The sequence below is a fragment of the Puma concolor genome, chromosome F2 (genome assembly GCF_028749965.1).
Source record: "Puma concolor isolate L17-30 chromosome F2, mPumCon1.1.hap2, whole genome shotgun sequence".
Lineage (NCBI taxonomy): Eukaryota > Metazoa > Chordata > Mammalia > Carnivora > Felidae > Puma > Puma concolor.
Genome location: NC_141684.1, coordinates 314,233 through 328,928, shown reverse-complemented (window position 1 = coordinate 328,928; position 14,696 = coordinate 314,233). Strand labels below are relative to the sequence as shown.

General features: G+C 51.3%; 1 protein-coding gene across 5 annotated transcripts in view; it reads right to left on the bottom strand.

The window, feature by feature from the left end:
- ARHGAP39 (Rho GTPase activating protein 39) overlaps window positions 1-14,696 on the bottom strand; it is a 111,444-nt gene that overhangs the window by 3,284 nt on the left and 93,464 nt on the right. For 4 of the 5 annotated variants that reach the window (XM_086695813.1, XM_086695815.1, XM_086695817.1 and 1 more), the window contains 3 exons: window positions 14,024-14,585; window positions 4,576-4,668; window positions 1,257-1,330 (listed from right to left, as the gene is read on the bottom strand). In XM_086695813.1, the coding sequence (XP_086551939.1) occupies window positions 1,257-1,330; window positions 4,576-4,668; window positions 14,024-14,585 (729 nt within the window). The remainder of the gene's footprint in view (window positions 1-1,256; window positions 1,331-4,575; window positions 4,669-14,023; window positions 14,586-14,696) is intronic. The other variant, XM_086695814.1, reaches the window with a different exon arrangement.

Below are 14,696 nucleotides of genomic sequence, written 5' to 3'. Positions count from 1 at the left end.
AACTCCAGACATCTGCCCAGTCAGAGCTGGCGGTACCCGCAATTCCCTGGTCCCCAAGTCACCGGGGGAGGGGCAACCTGCTGGGCCACCTACACTGTCCCAAATTTTTAGGTGGCCCTTGTTGGTCACACAGGAGGAAGAGGGGAAGGACTCCTGGAATGGGAGCTGCCTGTGGCAGTGGGAAGTCCAGGCTGGCTGACCCGGACCATGTGAGACCACCCTGGGGTAGAGGTGAGGGGGGAAAGCCTGAGGTGGGCACAGGCAGCAGCTTCTAGAGGCGGGACTACAGAAGTGCATTCGAAGGGAGAGGGGGAAGGGACAGCCAGGCTCCAGGACAGCTGCCTTCAATAGTTGGGGAAAGGTCTGGCATAGGAGGCCCTGAGGGCTACGTGGGTAGGGGTGGGGTGGTAGGCTGAAAGGGAGGAGGCAGTGGACAGAAGGGAGAAGATGGCCACAAATCCTAAGACCAGGGAACAAGGTCCAGATGTTTGGTGTGACTGAGGCCCCTCTACGGGTACCGCAAAATGTGGGCTCAGGGCAGGGGAGATGAGAGGTTGTGGGAGGGGTGTGGCTGTCCAGCTCTGCCAGGCAGTAAGAGGCCCCAGCAGCAGAATGGGGGCCAGGGAAGTGGCTAGGGGGGGACACTACTGGGACCACCCGCACAGCTACCACTGGTGGGGCTGGGCTCTTGGACCATCATGGCCAGGTGGGTGGCCTGGTGTGAGTGAAGGGGCACATGGTCGTCTTCTGAGCCCACCCTGCATTCCAAGGCTGGGCCTCCCCTGGGTCCAGAGGCAGTCTGCCAGGGTGGGAGGGTCCCTTCTGGGAAGGGTGGTCTCTTAGCCTGCCCACGTGCTGTGCCTTTCTCTGCCCCTCACCCACACCAGTATGACGGCGACAGGCCTGGGACGGCTGGTGCTGCTGCGGCAATGCGTCCCACCCTCACTTGGGCTGGTGTCCTGATGCCCTGGCCTAGCTACACATCCCTTTGCCTACAGTGGCTCCTCAACTTGGGGTGCAGCCCCTGCCCGAGGCCTTTCCCGGCTGCCTGCCTAGGTAGGCTCCCTGGAGCACTTTCTGTGTTGTTAACTGTCACACGCCCCACCCCGAAGCCGAATGTGCAGGCTGGGCTCAAGGTGAGCAGGACACTCAGTAGGATGTGAGGGGTGGCTTGCCAAGGCTTCCTTCTGGACCCTGCCTGGGTGTCACCAGCATAGCCTGCCACCCCTGCCTGGCTGTCCTGGGGGAGCTCGTACCTTTTTGGCCCCCGTCAGGGCCGCCTTTTGCAGCTTGTGGTAGCAGTACTTGGCGTATGTGCTGATCGCCACCCCTGGAAGAGAGCAGCAGGTTCTGGTCGGCTGGGCGTGGGTGTACGGGGCACAGAGGCCAAGAGAAGCAGCAGCAGGGGTGAGGAGAGGCAGCTTCTGCAAGAGCCCTGGGGGCCCGGGCCAGTGGGTCCTCGCTTTTCTGGGCTAAGTCCTTGAAAGCAGAAACCCACATCGAGAGGCCAGAGGGACTCCCTCGCCTCAAGGAGCCAGGCTTGGGAGGCGACTCCTCTGCCAGCCCACCCACACTTCCTCACGGCCAGGAAGGGCAGGCTGTGAATGAGACTTATTCCCACTGAGTCACAGGCAGGATAGGGCAGGACCTGGGCCCCGGGGTCTCCAAACCCATGCTCCCCTTGCAAGTTAGCCCCGAGGAGCCCCTGACAAGGGTCATTTCCACGGGCAGCAGGGCTAAAGGAGCTTAGTGCCCTCTGCCTTGGGCCAGCACTGGGGACGGGACTTTGGGCCAAAGGTCCTGCAGCCCTGCCTCCAGCCAGGGATGCTGTGTAGCTGTGGTAGAGGGGCCTCAGCCTGTCGCGCCCCATCCCTGTCTGTTGAGGGCTGTGTGGACAGGAGTCATGGAAAGGGAAGCCAAGGAGATGGCCGCAGTGGAAAAGGCGATGAATGTGGAGAGGATGCCCCATGTCCCAAGCTCGGGTGTCAGTGGGAGGGCCACGCCACAGAAGGACACCTTTAAATTCTGCCCGAGGGCTGAAGGCGGCTGGGAGAGGGCTTTTCTAAACCCTGCCCCTGGCAGAAGTTCTGGCTAGTTGTCATGGGGGTGATGGCTCGGGTGGCAGTTTGAGGGCAAGAACCTCAGGGACCTTGGCCACGAGGTTCTCCAGATACAGAAATGAGGGGAAGGAGAGAGAAGCACAAGGTGGGGAGGAGGGAGAGGTAGTGGGGGAGGAGATCCCACACAGGGTGGGTTTGAAATGTGTGCAGCATCCTTCCTGGTGAAGGGGAGGGGGGTGGTGGGGAAGGGAGGGAAAACAGAAGCAGCGACAAGACCAAGAACACGCAATGAGGCGGAGCCCAGAGGAGCCATCCAGGCATAGGTGCCAAGGACCGACAGACAGAAAAGCTGTAATGTGTGCCTCCAGGCTCAGGACTGGCCCCTTCTCTGGAAAGCCCTGCCCCTGCTGGGTCCACCTGCCCCAGTGCCTGCTGGCCAGAGGGAGGCCTCTACACCCAAGTCTCAAATCCAAATACCCCCATCTTCTTTTAAGGGAAGCAGTTTCTTGTGGACGTCCAAGCACATGGGGGTCTTTGGACCTCAGTGTGAAAAACATAAACATGGCTTAATGAAAATCTTTTTGAGTTATCCCAAGATAGTTTTATTATTGTAAGTGGTAAGGGGATTCTCTTTTAGAGTAAAGTGAAAACAAATATTTCTTATTCTCCCTGGAGAATCTGTTTCCCTATGGTCTCAGGGGGGATCCACAGATTCCTGGCAGAGAATCCCAGCTGCTGCCTCTGACAGGCCAGCTCAGGACACAGCACCTAGAACCTTCTGCCACAGGCCGACCTGGCCTTTCTGGGCAGGCTGTCAGGAACCTGGAAGGCAAAGGGGGCCTTGGGCTTTACACTGGCCACCAGGAGCCCAGAGAGCACTTTGTAGCAGGCAGCAGACTGTGTAGGGCCTAGCGAATGCCTCCTGTCTCAGGGCCTCTCCAACAGACTGTGATCTGAAGATCCTGGGGCTGCCACCTCTCAGTTGGTAACCCTGGTCTGAAGGCAGCCTTTCTGGGCCTTAGCTTCTTCCTCTGTAGGACGAGACAGGGACACCTACCTCACAGGTGCCCATAAAGGGCTGACCTTGGGGTCTGGTGCACAGCTCAGCAGCTGCAGCTGCGGGTATCACAGGGAGGACCAGGGCTGTGGCCATGTGTGCCCAGAGTCCCAAGAGCCCCTCTGCACCCTGTACTGCCGTGGACAGAGCTCCCCAGGCCAGGACTGAGGGCTGTCTGCTGAGTGCCTGGGAGGATGTGCAGGGCCTACGGCCAACCCAGGGAGACTCTCACGGTGGTGTGGGGTGCTCTGCTTTGGGCCCACTGACCTGTCCTAGCCTTGCCAGGACACGCCATGCCCAGTCTTTATGTGGGGAGATGGTGGCCCCAAGGGGACTGACAGAAGCAGCTGAGTCTATGCTGCTATGCCAGGGATCCAGGCCTGCCCTGGGGCCTTAGTGCCCCCTGAGCCCTGGCTTCAAGCCTCAGAAGCCACTGGATCTGGCCAGAACCTGCCACTGCCACCTCTTGGCATGGACACTGCTGGGTCCCAGGGCTTCTAGCTCCCTCCTCACTACCCAACACCATCTTGGGCTGTAGTGTCCTGCTTAGCCCAAGCCCAGGCCCACAGGAGCCCGTTCGCTGTGCCCCCAGGCCCACCCGCCTGTGGCAACACGACTCGTGAACAGGCTCCGGAACAGCCCCTCCACTCCGTTCCAGATGGGTGTGGCCCAAGGGCAGTTGAAAATTGTGGACTGCAGCTTCCCCTTTGTGTCCAAGGGCAGCATGCATCCAGAGAGCTTCCCAGAGGAAGGGGTGTTGAGGTTGACTGGTATTAGAGAAACAGAAATGGGGCAAGTCTGGGGAATGAGGTATGTGTACCAAGGCTGAGGGAAGTGCCAGGGGTGGGGCAGGGGCTGGTCCCAGAGCCCCGGTGCCAGGAAGGGAAGCTGACAGGACAACAGTGAGACCACGAGCTCTCCCAGCAGGGAGGGTACAGTTTTGGGTTAACAGGGCCTCCGTGGAGCTTGGGCAGCAGCGGGATGGGGGTGTGGATCTTGAGCCAGGCCCAGGAGAAGGGCAAGGCTGGTGGGGGAGGTTGGAAAACCCATGGGCTCCCACCAGGGAAGCAAGGCCAGGGTGGCCTGGGTTGGAGGTCAGGACTGGGCAGGCGCTGGCCCTCAGGGCACTTCCTCAGCAAACACTCACCTAGGGGGGCTTCCGCAGGCCTTGCCCAGTTCGTCCTCACGCCCCTCCCCACTGAGAGCCCAGTGTGAAGTTGGAAATTGTTCTGAAGCACCTCGGAGAAAGGCGCAGGGCAGGTGTGGCCTCTCCCAGGACCCTCTTCAGTGACCTGGGGCCTCCGGCTGGCTCAGGAGGCCGCAGGCCTGATGGTTAGTGCCACCCCACCAACACCCCTTCCAGCCCAGAAGCGGTTAGAGAAAGGAGGCCAGGCGGCCTAGGCCGGAGAGCAGAACTGTGCAGACACAGCGCACAGGGGCTGTGGGGAGAGGCCCTACCATCCGGCTCCTCAACATAAGGCTTGGGTTTCTTTCTCAACTTGGACTTCTTCTTAGTGTTCCTTTCCAGGAGCGCTTTCATATGCTGCGTCACTGGGGAGCAAACAGAGCCATGAGGACCACAGAACACAAAGCCAGGAATGCATGCCCACGCGGGTCGAGATGTGGCTGGCGAGGAGGCCCCTGGGCCTGCTTGAGGCTGACCCCCATCAGCTGGGAAGGTATTGCACCCCTGCTGGATTCCTCAAAGGGAAATAGGGCCATGGCCAATGCCCAGCTGGGGCCGAGGAGCACCCAGCCCAGCAGTGATGTGGTGTGTGTGGTTGTGTATGGGAACGTGTCTGGACCACGTGACCGGGGTAGGTACTGGGGCCCTGCTGAGCACTGTCAACCAGAAAGCTGGCTCTGTTCATGCTAGAGGTGGGCAGGAAGATGCAGGGAAGGTGACCCTGGTCAAGAGAAGAGAGGCAGCCAGTGCCTGACCCTCTAGCTGGCTGGAGGAGCCCCCAGCCCAGCCATCTGGCTCCTAAATGGCTGCACTCAGGGGTCCCAGGCTCCTGAGCTGGTGTTGGAGAAGGTGCCGAGCAGCACAACAGGCTTCTGGGGTTGATCTGGGCATGCCTCCCACTCTGTGCAAAAAAACCTTACCACTGTTGATAGGGAGCCCTTCGCATCCCCTCCATCCTGAGCTCTCTGGAAGGGAGTCTCTATGCACAGCCCACACTAAGGTTGGGAGTTTCGCTCTTCTCTGACAGTGGACCATTTACACAAATTATTTGTTATTCTTCTGCACAGGAGATTGCTATCTTACCTATCATTTATTTTTATCACTAAGGACTTGTGGGCGTATCATTTCACACTCTGAGTTATAATCCAATACGACTTCATTTTCCCTCAACTGCTCCAGCTTTGGCCACTGGGAGCCCTTTCCGTTGGCTCCTGTGTCCTGACACACCCTGCCAACTCCCCGTGGCCCCACCAGCACTTTCTGACTTTGGGCACTGCATCGTGTACACTCCCTGCACTGGCCCTGGATTCAGCTGTTTTTCCAAGGAGCCCTGGTTCCTTGCAGTGGAAAATGGTATTAGGAACCAAGATCTGGGTGTGAGGTGCGCTCATTGCTTTTGGGGTGCTGACAGAGCTAGTAAAGATACATTTGTACACTAGCCCCTGTATATGCACATCCCTCCAATATCCCCACACCAATACTTCCAACTGTGATCCGCCACCACAGGACCCTCTAGACTCCTCTAACTCATTTGTAACTGCTGTATCTTTTTACTCTCTGAACAGTGTCTTTTGAAGAGGAGACTTAATTTTGTTAAAGTCCAATATATCAATGTTTTTCTCTTGTAGATAGTGCTTTAAGTATCACACATAAAAACCTTTCCCTAAGTCAAGAAAAACTTTCTCCTGTGTTTTGTACTAGTTTTACAGTTTTAGGCGTTTTTTGTTTGTTTTTTAAATTTAGGTTTAGGACTTTCCTTTTTTTTTTGTTTGTCTTGTTTTTTAAAGTTTATTTGAGAGAGACAGACACAGCATGAGCAGGGGGTGGGAGGAGAGGCGGGTGAGAGAGAATCCCAAGCAGGCTCTGCACTATCAGCCCTTGAACTCATGAACTCACGAACAATGAGATCATGACCTGAACCGAAACCAAGAGTTGGACACTTAACCAACCGAGCCATCCAGACACAGCTACAGTTTTAGGTTTTATATTCTGGTTTATGATCTGAGGTAGCTTTTGCATACAACATAAAGTATGGGTTGAAGCTCATCTTTTTATGCATTTGGACATCCACCTGTCCCAGCACCATTTGAGGAAAGCACTATCCTTTTCTTCACTGACGTGCCTTTGCATCTCTGTGTAAGACTGGTTGATCATATATGTCCGGGTCTAGCTGTGGACTCTATTCTGTCCCACAGACCTACTATCTACCTTTCCAGCGACAGCTTATTCTCCTGGCTACTATAGCTTTGTAACAAGACTTGAAGTAGGGTAGGGTTAGTCCTCCAAATTTGCTCTTTTGTTTCAAAGGTTATTTTGGCTATTCCAGGTCCTCTGTATTTTCTATGGATTTTAGAACCAGCCTGTTAATTTCTAAATTAGGATTGAATCTATATATCAATTTGGGTGGAAGTAACATCTTGACACTATTGAATCTTCTGATTCATAAACATGGTATTTCTCTCCATTAACTTAGGCCTTCCTGACTTTCAGCAATGTTTGGGAGTTTTCATTGTAGAAGTTTTAGAAATCTTTTGTCAGATTCATCCCTAAGTTTATCATATTTTTAAATGCTACTTTGGGTTTTTTTCTTTTTTTAAGATTTTATTATTTCTTTTATTAAAAAATTTTTAATGTTTATTTACTTTTTGGGAGACAGAGACAGAGTGTGAGCTGGGGAGGGGCAGACAGAGAGAGACACACACAGAATCCAAAGCAGGCTCCAGGCTCTGAGCAGTCAGCACAGAGCCCAGTGCAGGGCCCAAACCCACAAACCGCAAGATCAAGACACGAGCAGAAGTCTGACGCCTAACCGACTGAGCCACCCACGCGCCCCAAGATTTTATTCTTAAGCGATCTCTATACCCAACGTGGGGTTCAAACCCATGACCCATGACCCCAAGATCAAGTGATCTCTATACCCAACGTGGGGTTCAAACCCATGACCCCAACATCAAGAGTCGCATATAACACTGAGCCAGCCATGTGCCCCCAGATGGTATTTTAAAAATGTTTATTTCCAGTAGTGTGTTGCTATTATGTAGAATCATGATTAACTTTTATATTGGTCTTATATCCTACAACCTTGCTAAACTCACTTATTGTAGTATTTTTATGGATCTAATAGAAGACTGTGTTGTATGTGATTAAAGAAAACTGCACACTTCCTTTCCAATTTGGATGCCTTTTCTTTTCCACGACTTTGCACTGTCTAGGCCTCCAGCATGATGTATAGTAGATGCAGTGGGGTTGGGGGTTCTTGCCTTGTTCTTGATCTTGCGGGGAAAGCATTCAGTCTTTTATCATTATGTATGGCACTGGCTAGAGGTGTTTCTTAATTGTGGTAAAATATAACCATAAAAATGTAGCCATAGAGCCATTTTAAGTGTACAATTTAGTGGTATTAGATCCATTCGCAATTTCACGCAGCCATCACATTTATTCCTAAAATCCTTACATCACCACAAACAGAAACCTTATACCTATTAAGCAAAAACTCCTCATTTACCCTTCCCCAGCTCCGCGTAACCTCTAATCTACTTTCTGTCTCTATGAATTCGCTTATTTTAGATATTTCACAAAGGTTGGATTATACAGTATTTGCCCTTTTGTATCTGGCTTCTTTCACTTAGAATAACTTTTCAAGGTTCTTCTGTGTTGTAGCATGTAACAGAGCTTCATTCCTTTTTATGGCTGAAAAATATTCCATTGTATCAACAGACCACATTTTGCATATCCATTCACGTGCTGGACACCTGGGTTGGTTCCACTTTTTGGCTACTGTGAATAATGTTGCTATGAATATTGCTGTACAAGTATCTGTTTGACTTCTTACTTTCCATTCTTTTGGGTACTGAAGGGTTTTAAAAAATACTTGCCTTTTATCTGGTTGAAGAGGTTCCCTTCTGTTCCTAGTTTGTTTAGAGTTTATATCAGGAATGCAAATGTTGGATTTTGCCAAATGTTTTTTCTGCACTTATTGGGATCATCACATGGTCTTTCTTTTTCACTGTTGCTATGGCAAATTACATGGAATTTTAATGTTAAACCAACCTTTCATTCTTCAGATAAACCCTGCTTATTCAAGATGCATTATCTTTTTTATATATTGTTGGAGTCGATTTGCTGATATCATTAACAATTTCTGTGTTTAGGAGAACTGTCTGTGCTTTTCTTTTTTTGTAATGTCCTTTTATAAATTTGGTATGGAATGAACTGAGAGATATTCCCTCCACTTCAGTTTTCTCAATAGGTTTGTAAAGAATTGCTACACAAACAATGGAATGTTTGGTAGAATTTACCAGGGAAGCCATTTGGGCCTTTAATTTTCTTTGTGGGAAGGTTTTAAGTAACAATTCAATTTCCTTAATAGATACAGGATTTTTTTTCTTTTTTTCTTTTTGGTTGTCTGTTGCTTATTGAGTGATCTTTGGTAGTTTGTGTCTTTCAAGGCATCTCTCCATTTCCTCTTTTTTAAAATTTTTAATGTTTATTTAGTTTTGAGAGAGACAGAGAGAGAGACACAGAGAGCAGGGGAGGGGCAGAGAGAGGGAAACACAGAATCTGAAGCAGGCTCCAGGCTCCGAGCTGTCAGCACAGAGCCTGACGTGGGACTTGAACCCATGAAATGTGAGATCACGACCTGAGCCAAAGTCCAATGCTCAAACAACTGAGCCACCCAGGCGCCCCTGCCCATTTCTTCTTAATTGTCAAATTTACTGCATAAAGTTGTAACATTTCCTTTTCCTTTTACATGTTAAATCTGTCGTGATATCATCTCTCATTCTTGAGATTGATAATTTATATCTTCTTTTCATTGTGATTAGTCTAGCTAGAGATTTATCAATTTCATTAATCTTCTCAAAGAATTAGCTTTTTGTTTCATTGACTTTCTGCGTTGTTTTTCTGTTTTCACTTTTATTGATTTCTACTCTGATCTTCATTATTTTCTTTCTTCTGCTTGCTCTTGGTAGCATTTATTTTTTAAGTTTCTTTCTTTTTTTTTTTTAATTTTTTTTATTTAAAAAAAATTTTTTTTTTCAACGTTTATTTATTTTTGGGACAGAGAGAGACAGAGCATGAATGGGGGAGGAGCAGAGAGAGAGGGAGACACAGAATCGGAAACAGGCTCCAGGCTCTGAGCCATCAGCCCAGAGCCTGACGCGGGGCTCGAACTCACGGACCGCGAGATCGTGACCTGGCTGAAGTCGGACACTTAACCGACTGCGCCACCCAGGCGCCCCAAGTTTCTTAAAGCAGAAATTGAGGGGTGCCTGGGTGGCTCAGTCAGTTAAGTGTCCAACCTCAGCTCAGGTCATGATCTCGCCGTCTGTGAGTTTGAGCCCTGCATGGGGCTTTGTGCTGATAGCTCAGAGCCTGGAACCACCTGCTTTGGATTTTGTGCCTCTCTCTCTGCTTCTCTGCTGCTCACGCACGGTCTCTGTCTCTCTGTCTCTGTCTCTCTCTCAAAAGTAATTAAACATTAAAAAAAAAATTAAAGTAGAAACTGAGGTCACTAATTTGAGATATCATTTTAGAATAATCTCCCTCTAAGAACTGCTGTGGCTGCATCCCACAATTAATGTATGTTTTGTTTTCATTTTCTTTCAGTTTAAAATATGTCCTAATTTCCCCTTAGGTTTTTAAATTTTGTTAATGTTTATTTATTTTTGAGAGAGAGACAGACAGACTGTGAGTGGGGGGCAGGGGCGCAGAAAGAGAGGAAGACACAGAATCTGAAGCAGGCTCCAGGCTCTGAGCTGTCAGCACAGATCCTGACGCAGGGCTGGAACTCCCAAACTGTGAGATTATGACCTGGGCTGAAGTTGGGCCCTCAACCGAGCCACTCAGGTGCTCCCCAATACCCCCCTCCATTAAGGTTTTTATTTGATCACTGGGCTATTTAGTAATATGTTCTTTAGTTTGCAGATATGTAGGGATTTTCCAGATATCTTAGTGTTAGTGACTGCTAATTTAATTGTGTTGTGACTAGAGAACACACTTCTATGATTAACCTTCTTTAGCATTTCTTGAGACTTGTTTTATGGCTCAGAATATGGCCTATCTTGAAAATGTGGCTGGGATTTGAGTCCAAATGCTCTGGGTCCAAAATTTATACTCCTACCTATTCTAATGGTAGCTGCTTTTCTTTCTTTAAAAAAAATTTTTTTTTTTTTTTTTTTTTTTGACAGAGAGAGCACGCAACATGAGCTGGGGAGAAGCAGGGAGAGAGGGGGACAGACGATCCAAAGGCCTGATAGCAGCGGCCTGGACACTGTGGGGCTCGGAACTCATGAACTGTGTGATCATGACCCAAGAGGAAGTCGGACACTTAATCAACTGAGCCACCCAGGCACACCTATGGTAGCTGCTCCGTTTCTTAAACAGACTTTCAACTAGTCCTTCTGTGTCCAGCTTCAAGGTCACACCCTTTCCAAACCGTTGCTAGAGGAAGCTGGCTCCACCCACTGTGCAGCTCTTAAGGGTTTGCTACCTACTTCAGCTTCTAAGCCTTGCCACTGTCTGCTTGGGATCCACATTTCTTGGTCTGCCACACCAGCTTCCTGCCACTTGTTCATGTACTTTTCAGGTTCCAAAACATAGTGTTCATGCTCTTTGTCCTTGTGGGCTTTATTATTTTTATTGCAGTGAAATATACAGAAGATAAAATTTACCATTATAGCCATTTTTAATTGTACTGTTCAGTGGCACTAAGCACATTACTTTTGTGCAACCATCACCAACCATCTCCAGAACTTTTTCATCTGTCCAAATGGAAACTCTGTAGGCATGAAACAAGTCTCTACCTGTCCCTCCCCCAGCCTCTGGCATCTGCCATTCTTTCTGTTTTTATGAATCTAAATATTTTAGGGCCCTCTTGAGTTGACTCATACAGTATCTTTTTTGAATTGGCTCATTTCACTGAGCATATTGTTCTCAAGTTTCATCCATGTTGTACATGTGTCAGAATTCCCTTCCCTTTTTTTTAAGGCTGAATAATATTCCATTTTATGTATGGACCACGTCTTATTTATCTATTCATCCACTGATGAACACTGGAGCTATTTCCACCTCTTGGCTATTGTGAATAGACTGCCATGAACCTGAGTGTACAACTATCTGTTCATGTCTCTGCTTTCAATTCTTTGTGGTATATACCCAGAAGTGGAACTGAGGGATCCTATCGTAATTCCATTTTTAATTTTTTGTGGAACTGCCACACTGTTTTCCACAGTGGCTGCAACATTTTACATTCCCTTGTAAATTTTTTTTTCTCATTTTAAAAATTCCTTCCCTGTTCATTAGTTCAAGGTGGAGTCCGAGTAACTGTATGTGTCAAAACTGACACCTTTACCTGGAAGCCTTAAGTCTTAGTGCATTAACAGTAAAGGAAACTCCTTAGGGTCTGCACCCCTCCACGGTGCTGCTATGTGGAGCACATGGGAGGGCTGTAATCGGTGATGTCTGCTGAGACACTGCGAGGGAGGTCCTGAGGAGACAAGTGTCGTGAAAGCATTCTGCTGGTGGCTGGCACAAAGGTACGACCATGTGTGAGACAGGGCTAAGCTGGGGGTCAGCAGACAGGTGAACTGGGGTTCACTGCACTGGCGCCTTGGTCTCGCACAGTGGTGACCACACAGATGTCACATGTGTGCTGGCACCCAGGCGAGCAACACAGCTCAGGGTGCAGCACCACTTGGGAGCCAGGCTTACTTCTGCCCTTGCCAGTGACCCCAAGACAAGGTGCAGTTTCCTTTCTCAAAGCACAGGCCACACCTTCTTAGCTGACGGGGCCTGCCTTCCTGACCAGCAGCCAGCAGCACCTATGTCCTCGATGCGCCAGTGGGAGGAAGCACAAGACCTCCTCTCTGGTTCAGCACTGAGCAGAGCGTGTAGCAGACGCTAACCCAGGAATGGTCCTGGGGCTGGTTTCTGGCTGGAGGGCAGCCCTGTGTCACATGTGAGATCAGATCCCACAACCCAGAAGGTCCTTCCTGTTGGTGGGACCACACAGACCACACCTCCTTCTCTGGGCTGAGACCACCTGGGCCTCCCTCAGTGTGGGTGGATGTTCAAAGTCATGGATGTCCAGGCTGACCACCAATTTCCCCATAAACACCAGCCCTGTCCCCATGGTGCAGACACTAGGACGAAGGCCCACAAACCTCTGTGCCATGATGAGTGTCCTGCTGGGCCCAGCACAGGGCCCAGAGCTCAAGTTCCTCATAGGAGCCCCAGCTAGCTGGCTGGAATGGCCCCAGGAGCCTCTGGCCTCTGTCTGTTCACTGCTCACTCACCTTTTCACTTAGCAAGCCCTCCCTGGGGCTCCGAGGGCTACGTGTTGAGCAGTGGACACACACTTTAAGGCCTTTGTGGAATACGCTGAAGTGAACCACAAAGCTAACGGGGGCCCATCTTGTCCTAGAAAGGCCAGAGAAGACGGATGCAGACCCAGGCCGCCCCGGGCCACCCGCGAGGTCGCATGTTCTGCATGTTGTGGGAGCCACCTGGGGAGAACCATCTGCTGTGTTCAGTGACCCTGCTTCAAAAACTGCATGCCTCATGAGAATCTCATGGCTTCTAAGATCTGCCACCAAATGGCTGATGTGCTGAATGGTGCCTGTGCTCGATCGGCCTTCCCTAAGACCCACCACTGCCCTGGTAGCCGCAGCCCCCATCATTGTGTGCATACATCCTGGCCTCACACGCCTGGCCAGATCAAGGTAGACAGTCGCTCCCAAAGAACAGCAGCCCATGGCATCTGACCTAGAAAATGCACGTCTGTGCACGTATCTGCACACGTATGTGTCAGGTGCTGGTTCCATGCCATGCCTTGTGGACACTCATGACTGGGTGGCAGACACCCTGCTGCAGGTGCAGGTGTTATCTCTGGCCCTGTCCCCTCTCTGCCTGGCCTAGGACTTGTGCCAGCTTTACAGGCACCGTCTGGTTGGCAAGACCATGGCCCTGAGTCCTCCCCCAAGGAGGCCAGGCCTGGGACCAGACAAACCTGATGCATGGCTTTTGGGATCCCTTGGCAGAATGTGGCCCCACGCTTGGCCCCAGGCAGCCACCAGCACCTGGCTACTCATGCTGGTCGAACCTCTGATTCTTTGAGGTGGCTCAAGGCCAAGTCAGTTCGCAGTACCTTGGTGGCCTGGGGCTAAGCCGATGCAGGCCTGAGTCACCATGCTCCTCCCTATTCTCAGGAGCCAGAGCCCTGCTCTGGGACCCTCCAGTCTCTTCCCCACTCACAACAGACAGCCTGAGTCCCCTGGGATGGCTACCCCTCCAGGCCACAACATGGCTGAAAGCAAACGCAGTTAAGCACACAGGGCTGCCTGATGGCTCTCCCATCAGGCAGAGTGACCAGCTATGAAGGCCTCAGCACAGTGGATGCCCGCTGGCTGAGACATGGATGCCAGTGCTCATCCAACCTCTTTCTTTCTGACCTGTTGGCCTGTGGCTGGGAACCCTGTTCTAGGATTGCCTGTGGTTCTTCTCAGGGCTTCAGTGCCAAGGAGGGGCTCCCCAAGGACCCCACATCCTAGTGGAATCCTAGGACATGGACCCCAGAGGACACGTGTGTCTGCTTGGAGGTGCTGTACCTGCCTCCACGTACCTGCTGCCAGCACCTACCAGGACGTTCTTGCCACGGCCCTTACCTGAGCTGGTGGCAGAGCCTGGGGGGGGGGGCAAGGGGTCTCGCGCACTGAGTCTTACCTTTGGTGTCATTGACGGGGTCCATGTGCCGGTAGATGTAGCCCTCCAGGTAGGAGTGGAACTTGGGTGTGGGTGGGAAAAAGGCCAAGCAGATGGCCATGAGCTCCCAGCCGCGAGCCAGGCTCTCGAGGCGGAAGTTCTCCGTGGTCTGCCGGCACAGCTGGATATAGAGCTCATCCCGCAGGCCCTGCACGCTCCAGCCCTTGGTGGCTATCTCCAGGGCCACATGTAGCGGGTCTGCCTTGGCGCGCCGGTCGCCCATGTACATCTGGATCAGTTTGAAGATCTCACAGGCCTCCTTCTTCACATGGCGGTCACTGGTCACAATCATGGGCTTCTTGATGGACTCACTGCTCCAGGCCAGCATGTTGGCGATGGACACCTTCCGTCGGAAGAGGCCCTGGGTATGTGTGTTGAAGTGCTTGGAGGCCCAGTTCTCGATGTCAGTTTCCGAGGATGGCTTGCGCAGAGTGAAGGTGGGGAACACACAGCTAGCACTGGGCATCACGCTGCGGGCCTGGCGGCTACTCTCAAACTGGGCACAGGAACCGAGGTCCTCGGACTAGGAAGGACAGAGGGGCCATGAGGCGGGTGTGCGCCCTACACGACCCAGCCAGGAGAGAGGTGTGTCCCCCACCCCCCACCACTGTCCATGAGGCTGCTGGAGAGGCTT